The sequence below is a fragment of the Primulina huaijiensis genome, chromosome 3 (genome assembly GCF_012295235.1).
Source record: "Primulina huaijiensis isolate GDHJ02 chromosome 3, ASM1229523v2, whole genome shotgun sequence".
Classification (NCBI taxonomy): Eukaryota; Viridiplantae; Streptophyta; class Magnoliopsida; order Lamiales; family Gesneriaceae; genus Primulina; species Primulina huaijiensis.
In genome coordinates, this window is record NC_133308.1 from 6,981,130 (window position 1) to 6,992,850 (window position 11,721).

At 31.9% G+C, this 11,721-nt stretch overlaps 1 protein-coding gene across 1 annotated transcript; it reads right to left on the reverse strand.

The window, feature by feature from the left end:
- Nucleotides 1–1,007: 1,007 nt before the first annotated feature.
- LOC140973415 (ethylene-response factor C3-like) lies at nucleotides 1,008–1,986 on the reverse strand. Its single transcript, XM_073436175.1, has one exon. It carries the CDS (start codon nucleotides 1,916–1,918, stop codon nucleotides 1,205–1,207), a length of 714 nt encoding a protein of 237 aa, XP_073292276.1. The 5' UTR covers nucleotides 1,919–1,986; the 3' UTR covers nucleotides 1,008–1,204.
- Nucleotides 1,987–11,721: the final 9,735 nt, after the last annotated feature.

Below are 11,721 nucleotides of genomic sequence, written 5' to 3' on the forward strand. Positions count from 1 at the left end.
AATTCAATTTAACGACAGTATTGTTATCTTTATTTGAATATGATATCAAATATATAAAAAAAATTAAATAATAATTAAATATATTCATTATATCAATAATTTTAAATAATTATTTAAATACTCATACTTACAAATTTTAATATTATGTGCCTGGCTAGTTTATGAAAATCTCAAGAAGAAATAAAGAAGTGAGCCGTTAACGTGATGGGCTTGGATGATACAGTCTTGTCCTTGCTCATAAAAGTTGGGCTTATGTTATTTCTTGGTAACTTTCTTTTTTTCTTCCCCCAGCGACTTATAATTTTTTGAATAAATAAGTTCCAAAATTAAATTTACTTCCTTTCCAAAAAAAAAAAAAATACTTCAAGAAAGCAATAATCCATTGAACGATTTGAAAGTAATAATCATCGTGTATTATTGTCTTGGGGGCTCCTGCAAAACGTGGAGCTTCGACCGACACAAAGCTTCTAGTGAACAAATAGAGATCCAACGAAGGGGCCGGGAACGAGATTTTTAATCATTTTAGCTTTCCACCCTGCATGAACAATAGCCGTTGCCCCCACCATTTTGCTTCAACCTTTTTGCCTCAGTAAAGCTAATACATTATAGGATGCATGATCTTGATTCATCAAGTAATTTAATTTCACTTGACAAAGTTTTTATAAATAAATAAAAAAAAAAAAAGGACAGGATATATAATAATATTACACGATCTTTGGGATAAGATAATTAATGTCCAGAAAATCAAACTCTAGGACATAGAGCTCATGTGTGCTGACTTTTGATTTGGTATCCCATCATTTTCTCGAAATGGATATAATTTCATTATTGATTACGGAGCAAGTTGTATAGCATCAAATAAACCCCACCTTGAGTCATCTTATTTTGTATTCATCTTCCTTCACCTCCCATTCTAAAATCATAATAATTCAATTAATTTGTGATTTTAATCACGAATACAATATTGAAACGAACAAAGAACTTGTTAATTGGCACACATACATATATACATACATATATATATGTATATAAACTTTAATGTCACATGAACAAACCTAGCTCACTCTCAATTTAGTTGAGGTGGTGGGTTATTACAACATCTAAAATAATAAACATTTCAAGATTCGACAAAAGAAGGAATCAAAATTTAAGGTGCAATCCCAAAAGTTATACATAAAAAAAAAAACAAAAAAAACAAAAATCATCAAATTGAGAGGTTTTGTGAAGAGGAGGATGAAGAAGAATATGAACAGCTCAAAAGTTGCTCTAAATATTCTGCCCCCAAATCCTCTAAAACCACCATATTTCCCACTTCTTGATTATTGCAGATCTTCTTACTACTTACCCCTGATTTCTTCTTCCTCGTCGAATGCTTTTTCTTCAAAGCAATCACCGGCGAACACCCCTCCTCCATCCCGCACTTCATTTCTTGGAGAGACTCCTTCACCCTCTCCACCGGGAAGTTCAGGACCGCCGCGCAACCCCTCGTGGAGAATGCAGCTTGGTCATAAGCCAAGGCAGCGGCCTCCGCACTGTCGAAAGTACCCAGCCAGACACGGACGCCGTTCCTCGTCGAGTCTCTTATCTCGGCCGCGTACTTCCCCCACGGCCGCTTCCTGACCCCTCTGTAGGACTTCTCCTGCTTGTCTTCTGCTACCCTCTTGACATGGGAATCCACCTCTTCTTCCTTACATGATGAATTCGAGTTTGACTCCGAGGATTCCTTGACGCCCTCTGCCAGAACTCCGAACAGGAGCATTTCTTCAGAATCATTCATGTTGAACGGGAGAGAAAAATCATGGAACTCCATGGAAAGGGAATTGGGGGAATCTAGTGAACATTCCGGGGAGTATTCTGATAAGGGGTATTGAAATTGGTATTGGTATTGGTATTGGTATTGGAAGATGGAAGAATCCATTGTCGTTGGATTGATTTTAAGGTTGTTCTTTCTTGTTGGAGTAAAGTTTGGCGTATATTTTTCAACACTCGGGGATTTATATACCCATGGAAAACTGGATTTATTTCATTAAATATTTTATTAATCATTAAATATTTTATTAAATTATTTTATGAGGGTGAAAAATTTTAGATGAAAATTGGGTAAAAGGGATGTTTTTGGCAATGTAGCATATTGGCACGTGAGTCAAAACAGTAGGGATGACGTACGGCGGCGGGGGTCCCACTATCTCTTACATAAATACATGTATTAAATTAAATATAATAGGAAAAAAATATGAATATTTGGGAGACATGGCCGAGGATGTTTTATTAATGTTGAGACATGTCAGCCGATTTGGAATTCTTTACAAGATTTGTTGTTTATGTTATTAACAGTAAAAGTCCTCAATTTACCTTTTAAATTACCTTCACTGGAAAATTGTAAAAAATTTGCCAAATAGGTTAATAAAAATATCGGTCTCTCTACTTGAGAAAAAAATCGGCCACCCTCCTCAAGGAAGCACAGGGCCACGACTCCACTACTCTGCCCTGCTACCTCCCTGACGCCACTACACTGCCACATAAATTCTGAAATTCCGACGATCAACTATCGACGCAAATTTCATTTAGAGTTCTAATGTGATATAGACGAGGGATACAGTTTATGATCGTAGATCTGATTAGACGATTGAAGAAGCAGAAAGATCTGTTTGTAGGAATTTACAATAAAGTAAAAGCATATATCCGCTTAAAATCCGGAATAGTTGGAGCCGACGTTATATACACAAAGGTAAACTATTCTAAAATACTCTATGAGTCTTGTAAATCTTGTGACGCTTAAGGAATGTTTTGAACGTCAAAATAAATTTTTTAAAAACTTCCGCATCTATCTGGGTGAGAGATAACGATATTCCAACAGTGCTATCAGAGTCATGTTTATCTATCATATGATTCGTTTGCTTATTTTTAAATCGTGTTGAGTAATTTGTTTCTAGCCGCGTTTGAAATTCCAGAAAGTTGTAGCCCCTGAAAATTTGATTTTTGTAACACAAAAAAATTTGCGGACGACTGCCCAATAAACTTTCAGTAAATTTTTTTGGAATCTCGAGCAGCCCTGCTCCACATAATCTATTTTTTACGGGGCTCGGGGTGAATTTCTAATTTTTGATATTTTCGGGTCACATTGATGTTTTGTGAAAATTTAATCAAATTAACCCTTAAAAATAAACTTTGATAAAATTATGAAATTTTCTTACAAAATAAATAATAAATAATTAGATTTTTATTATTTAAGGTAAAAGCTATTTTATAAGAAATTTTAATTATTAATAAATTAATTGGAAAATTGAGTAAACGCGTTTATTCAATTTATCAATTTATTTTTAATTATTGCAGTTTATGATAAAATTACAAGATACATGGTTTAAGTGATAATATCTAATATAATTTTTATATAATATATGATTTTATAAGGTATGAGGATGATCAAGAGTCATGACTAAAGTGCTAGTGTATGTTCGGATATTTTACATTATTGTGTTTTTAATTATTTAATAATTATTTAAAGAGGGTATGGTTTATAGTCCGTTTTCACATCTTAAATTTGTATTATAGTGTGCCATGAAAATTTAATTTAAATATTAGATTTAGTGAGAGATCAAGATTTGAAGATGGTGGGCTCAGATCTTCAAGAGTTTTGAATATCGAAGATATGTAGAATATTAGAAGCTAATGTAATATTGCATTTGCATCACTGCATTTACTTAGGTATTAGAGTTGGATCCGTATTTGGCTCATATGGATCAATTATCATTTGATGATGGACTAAATATACAATATATACCATGAGGTCTACGTCTCAACGTAATATTATGAAATTCATTAGGAAGCATAATGTATATTCTAAACCTGTTCTTAGTCGATTCAGTTGCCTAAAATAAAGATAAATGTCGTTCGAGCTTGAACGTATCATATGTTGTGTAAATATCATGTTTCATTCGTAAGGGATGGAGATATTCATTCATACATATGAATGATCATTTGATGATACACTAAATAACTCTCCATCGGACTTTCCAAGTGATTATCAGTTATTGAGTGGAATAGTTCGTGGAGATAGTTGTACACCATTAGTTCTTTGAACTAGGACAACGTGGAGGCTCTACGTACTAGCATGCACTTTGATCTATTTACCAACTCCAATGAAAGTCATCAGGTGACGAATTTGGGTGTAGTTTCGAAATACGTAGGAATCAATGCATTGTGGTCGGGGATTCACTGCTTACCTACGTGTGAAATGATCATATGTGATCTGATAAATTAATAGTGCAATAATATCTAGTCAGAATAAGACATGTGCATTTAAGAAATGTTTTTCGTCAGTTGTATGTATCATGTCACTATGATTAGTCAAATATACGTCACATCATTGTCAAATTCATTTACAACTTTTGATATACCAATGGTTGCAGTTTCGATAGAGATATATGAGTTGAAAGAATTGTACGGTAAGTCAACCATAACTTAAGTTTCTTGCAGACACAATCAGTGATACCTAGAGAAGCATGAGGTGATTCTATTAGACGTTTTTAACATGATTTGAAAGGTGTAATTAGACTTAAGTTCTAACGTTCTAGATCAAAGGATTAATAAAAAGAATGAAGCTAATTAGAGTAAGCCCGAATAAGAACAAATGTTGTTCTGAATCACATGAAATTTTGAACCTACAGCTAGCTGTATCCATGAACCATTGAGGGTCACACAAGTATTGAATTATGTGTTTTCATTGAGATAGGCAAATTCAAGGAGTTGAATTTGACGACTGTAGTTTGACGGAAATCAAACATATTGCTTATAAAGGAGTTTATAAGTTGATTACTAGTCACAATTATTTATTTAGAAATTTAAAATATAGTTATTAAACAACAAATTCTTAATAGTGACTAATAAGTGCAAAATTTTGATGAAGCATTCTAGAAGAGTCTAAAATATATTAATTCATAATTAATTTAGTAATTAAATAACAGTTATCTAATTTAAAACATAAATAAATATATATGTATATATTCTTTTAGATCTCTAGTGCGATTTATATAAGTAATACAATTTCTGATCGTGGACCTTATTAGACGATTGGAAAATCAGAAGGATCTGTTCGTAAGAATTTATAACAAGTACTATCTCCACTTAAAATCCGGAATAGTTGGAGCCGAGGTTATAACGCAAAGATAAACTATTCTAATAACTCATGAATGTTTAAATAATACGACGCCCAATAAACATATTTAATGTCAAAACAAAATATTTTATAACTTCTGTTGCAACTTGAATACATGAAAACGATCGTCTAACATACCATTCATATGCAACATTGTTAAGGTCTTCAGCACGATAAAAATATGGGAATTTGTTCTTATTACAAGAATTACAAAAACATGGAGACAGAAGACGAAACTAACACATGGTCCAGATTCATGGCACTGAAAGGTTTCCTTTTGGGACCTACATATTTTGTGGATTGGATAGTCAACAGTATCGACGGAGACAAAAACCCCAATAATTATAAAACCAATGACAAAACATATATATANTGTGGAAATGTGGTACACTTCATTTGAAAATGTGGTATTAAAAAAGTACCCAAGGACTGAACACAAAAAAAATCTACGGCTGGAGACTGAAGACCAATTTCTCTATATAAAAAAATCATCATGTGAACCAGTTTCTAACGTTGATGGTGGTGTGATGAATGAAAATGGTTGGGGTTATTTTTGGAGGTCGCAAAAGGCCAAAGTTTCGTGACAAGTAGCGATAAAAGCTCAAATAGTATCGCTCTCGGGAGAGTAAGAATGCCAACTATTTTGAACTTCTTATCTTCTATTTGGCGACAAAAAGGAGATAACTCGATTAGATATATGGGATTTTTTTAAGAGATGCCAATGGGACGGGTATGGTTAAACCCAAGACCCGTCCCATGAAGAAAACTTGGACTCATTACCCGCCCCATCCCGGTTAAATATTCTTCGGACCCACCCCACCCCGAAAACGAAATGGGGTCGGGTAGACCAGCGAGACCAGTGAGACCCGAATTTTTATAAAATGAAAACAATAATCTTCTTATCACATGACTGAATTATGAAACAAACAATCCTCTAAATACAACACAATAGAAAACTAATTCATGTCTTCGACCACACTTAATAATAACAAACAAATTATTTTCACGACATAATGAATCGCATAAAAAAAAGAGTTACTAGCTCTCCAATAAAGTCTTGACATCCTCAAAAATAAGTTATAACAGAACTTAAAAAGATCAATGTAAAATCAGCGAGTAAGCAATCTTTCAGACACATTATTCAGTATCATCTTCCTCTTCATCAAGAATGGTGGGACAAGTTGGTAAATTAATTGAAGAATTACTTACAAAATTAAAGAGAGAAAGTACAATGAAAAAATAAAACTGTAATTTAAAACCGTAAAAAAAATGTAATTTAAAGAGAGAAAGTATAGTAACAAAATTAAAATGAAAGTACAATGACAAAATAAAAATGTGATTTATTTACCTTCCACGTCACCTCACAACCATCTTCGCGAGCACATCAATTTATATCCACATATATGGAGCGGGTATGGGTTGGGTATTATAGGACCCATGACCCGCCCCATACCCAAACGGGTCTCAAAAATTGGACCCGAGATCCGTCCCATGACCCATTTAGTATGCTCAAACTCGCCCCAGATGGGATGGGTCCATTGCGGGTCTGGGTAAAACCCGGACCCATTGAAATCCTTAGATTTTTATGTGAATTTCATTCACATTTGATATTATAATTATGTTTCGGATAGGAAATTAGGATCAAATTTATTTATTTATTTTTTGTTATTTATTATTTTGTCACTGCTAAATTAAAAGTGATTGACACTTGACGTAAACGACTTTAAAAATTAAGTAAAAATAGAAACTGGAAGGTTTAAAAAATTATATAAAACTCATAGATTTAGATTAATAATTGAATATTACAGTCTAAATTATTTTATTTATTAAAATATACTAGAAAAATATTATCTAACTACTTTTTTATTTTATTATCCAATTAAATTTAATCAATGTAATAAAATTTGGTTAAATCATATGAAATTACGTCTATTCACTCCAAATTGGATCCACTAATCTCGGTAGGTTTGCTCTAGTTAAAGAAACACACCTCAAATCCAAATTTATTACACAATTCTGTTTGACAGTATTTGAACGTATGCATGAAGCTCTAAATTAATTATTGTCAGATAAAATTCCTCCTTAAAAACATATATTTTTACTTTTGTTTATGTATGGCCTCGTACTAATTATTTTCCAACAATATCCAAAATAAAACATTCTTGGTATATATCCTGAAAAATTAATAATAATAAAAAAAAAGGAATTAGTTGAGCAGTTGCCTCGTGCGTCGAAGGGAAAGAAGGTTCCAACAAACATTTGGACGAGTCCTTTGCATCTTGACCAAAGGGAGTCGTAGTTCCTATTCTCAAATCCATTTGACCAGGACAGATTCATCGTACGTAGGCACTGAATTTAGTAGCTAGCAACGATCGATCTACCTAATTATTGTTTTTATTTATTTATTATTATTGGAGCCAAAAAAGCAAGGTGAAATCATTTTATATTTATCCAAAGTAATTTCAAGTGTATGGGGTACTTAAAAATGTGACTGATGGTGAACACTTGTGGCCACGGGGAATGAACCATTTTAATTTAACTTTGAAACATCTTTAGCTGCTTTTTTCTACTGATCTTGGACCATTTGGTTACATCACCTGTTATATTTCCTTTCCTTACCTTTCCTTTCCTTTCCTTCTCTTCTTTCTTTTTTGGTATGATTTACGTTTATTTTGTTAATCGCTCATGCATAATTATCTAATATTCAACATCGAGTTTGACTCTTTTTTTTTTTTGAGTTTTAAGAAGAGAGTGTATAAATTAATATTTTCGAACAAAAAGATTTAATATCAAATGAATTATAAATCATAGACATCAAATTTGACATCTTGGTGTATCCAGAAAGGAGGGAAATATCCGGTGACACGACGGCGACTAGCCGCCGGTTAGCTCACATACTCGAGCCACTGGATAAGGGACACTTAAAAGTGCATACAATATTCTTTTTTTAAATGTAGTGTAAAAATAAAGGAGTGAAAATTATTTATTTATTTTTTGTTTTAAATTTGTATTAAAGTTGAACTAATAGATTGCTTACAATTAAATGTCATCCTCAAGATATCGTCCTAAATTTAGTTCATTTAATGACAGTCAATTCCATTTATACTTTCTAAATGTACCAAAGCCCCACTATTTTCTGATACAGAACCCCCAACCATTCACCCTAAGTCTAGAATCCATCATCTATATATAATTATTACCAAAGATTAGAATATAATATTTAACTTTAAATAGAAATTTACATATTAATTACGAGAAATTGTTATTGAATTGTCTTCGTGGGTCTACCTCACATGTTGAGATGCTAATTGATCCAACGGCCTGGAAGCGAGGGGCGGCCCAATAGGTGTATTTCTCTCTCTCTCTTACACACACATTAATAATTATTGTGTTATACAATTCTTTATTTTTTTTAAAAAAATATATTTGTATTTTAATTAGTTTGATTATATTATAAGAGGTAATATTATAGTTGTGAAATTTCAATGTCATGAGAAGTAGAATAACAATTTTATTTTAATCTAATTTGGTGAAACCTCATGATATATCCTTTACTCGGGCCATCTCTACTCAGGATTTCGGGTAGCCAGGAAAGTGTAACAGACCCACCCCGTGGTTAGAAGGAGCCCGGGTTTATAGCTAAGCCCATGTAGTAGAAGCCCGGGTTTTAGGAGCTCGGGTAGTACAACTAGGAACAGTGCTCTGCATCAAGTTTATTTATCAGAGCACTCCAGTAAAGATGTCATGTTCGAACTCGTAGGTATGAGACATCATGACTTGATCATCATTGGGAGATCTTTCGACGCACGTAGGGGTGATATGACTCGATCGGAGTAAGTATAAGTTGTCAGACTTAACAGTGTCAGTAAACAGGACATGAGCAACCATCCGTTATGAGTAGCAGCTGTGCACTGAAAAGAAGTTATCATTGAATTCTCTCCTATAAATACCAGATGTGCTTGATATTAATTCATTCAGATATATACTCTTGTGTTAGAAAACATCCACTCTCTCAATATAGATCATTTGATTGACTTGGAGTGACTACGCCAGAAAAACTTCTGGCGCCCTACTAAGATCTATGCTATTTTAAGTGTGTAGATATATTAATCCAAGAAGAACCCTTCCCTTGCAGAAAGCAGTCCGATCCGGTAAAATTGCCCACTTCTCTCAAACACAATTCACCTGGTCATCATCATTTGATCATATCAATAATATTAGTAGTAATAATAATAATAATAAAATGAAACGTCTTTGTGCGTTCCTGATTTACACACACACTCTCTTTTTACTTCATCAAAAAATATATATCAATGGATACTATTCCATAATGATATAGTAATTAATCTGTTTATTCTATTATTAAATAAAATCTCTCAAAGTTATAAATTTTGGTACTTTTAGGTTAAGGTCATTTTAATTTTTTTATATAAAAAAAAACAAAATTTCATCAGAAAAACTCACACGAGACGGTCTCCAGTGTCAATTTTGTGAGATAGATATTTTATCGAAGTCACCAATGAAAATTAATTATATTTTTTTATGTTCAAATTATTATTTTTTATTATAAATATGAGCATGGTTGATCGTCTTACGAAAAAAATATGAGAGATTATCTCACATGAGATTTAATTTATTTATGTATCGTGTAATCCATTAGTAAGTTTTTCATTTTCCCTCACTTTGGTATTATTTGCAATTTATTTATCGCATCATGATCTTATTCATGGATTTCCACATATTTATATATAACTATTTAAAATTTAGTGAAAATTATACTAACATCATAAATATGATTTGGAGTTTGACTATAAATTTTAGGAAATAGTTTGATATTGTTTTTTTACGATCCCAATTATTTATTGTCGAGTCGGGATGAGCTATTCACAAATGTACGACTGGTACAAAATGAATCATTTTCATTCAACAGTTGTCCTTAATCGTGTCCAAAAATATATGGAATTCACTTTGAAAATCGGTGCATGAATTTTGGCTTATACTTGTGTAATTATTCGTTTAACCGCAATTATGTGATCCTCCTAATAAACCATTATCAATTCACTTTTAGCATCATTAGGTGCGAACAATCAAACATAAATTGATGTAGTTTGAATGCTACAATAAGATGAGTCTGTCAACCGAGTTTTGAGTCTGTCACATAAGGTTTGTCCAGTGTTATTTAACTGGTCATCGTAGTTTGCAGATTACTGCATTTATCTTTTAGTTTTATTCCGAGCATAAAAAAAAATTACTATTAGTCTCCATAATAATAATAAAAAAACATGAATTGATAACACATACTTATTTATCGAACATTTAATTCAAATTTTAGAAAATTGTTAATCATTATATAATTCATATATATACATATATCTATATATATTTATCTATGTATTATACATAATTTATATCTCAAACAATAGATCGTCGATTAATATAACAATTGAGATGACAGGGAATAATAAAATATATTTTGTCTCTGTCGTCTTTTCTTTATGGAAAAAAGCTTGAGTCTTACCTTTTCTAGAACCCCATTCACTTTCTTTTTTTTTTTTTAAAAAAAAACTACTATTATTTATTTTAAAACATTCACTTAATTATTTGAGTTTCGAACAAATGGCTTAGCATCTTTTCCCACGGTAGTTACAAAAATACAAGTTTTGATTGCCATGCGTTCATAACTGGATATACACTACCAATTCAAGAAAATCCCAATTACGACCATCGAATTTTATGCAAGGTTCTAAAATGCGTGAAGCGCCCCGAAGCGCGGATGTCGAGCTCTAAGCTTTTCAAGCTTAAGCGAGATTAGCACATGCTTAAGCGTGAAAAAGTGTTTTTTTTTATCTTTAGTGTAATTGTAATTATCTCAAACCAATAAATAGATAAAATAATACATAAATATGATAAATTTAAGTCTGATGCATTAATTCTCATATTTATAAAATCATAAAAATATCAAACTTACAATCTTTAATTTTTTTTACAACCAGACCACATTAAAAATGTTAAATATTTGTCAAATCATTATCAGACACGCTTAATCATAATTAAAATTAAAAAAATAAACATCTAAATTATAAACCTAATTTATTATTTTAAAATAAAAAGATATACATTCAAAGTAAAAAAAATTAAAAAAAATAAATAGATGCGATAAATTGTGGTTAAACACGCTTAATTAAACACATTAATTATGCTTAATTCGGTCAAACTGTAGTTTGACCGTTTTTTTCCGCTTTCTCCGAAGCGGGGCGTTTTTGCCGAGCTTCAAACTTAAGCGCGCTTAAGCAAGACTTAAGCGGACTTTTTAGAACATTGATTTTATGTAACCAAAGATACATAATTGTAATTGTAATTTTGATCGTTTATATTTGTTGATTTGCGGTTTTTGTCGTATACGTAGTCAAATTTCAATTTCAATCCATGAGCTATCTTTGATATAATTGTTTTTGTATAACTTTGGGCTTTTTTCAACCTACTGATGATATTGCGTAGACTTAGCTCTTACATATGCAGTACAACTGTTAATACTCTCGATACAAAATGAAAAAAAATNAATACAT

Bases quoted from the DNA above. Each gene is read 5' to 3' on its own strand.
- LOC140973415 (XM_073436175.1), bottom strand. From the start codon at position 1,918: ATGGATTCTTCCATCTTCCAATACCAATACCAATACCAATACCAATTT.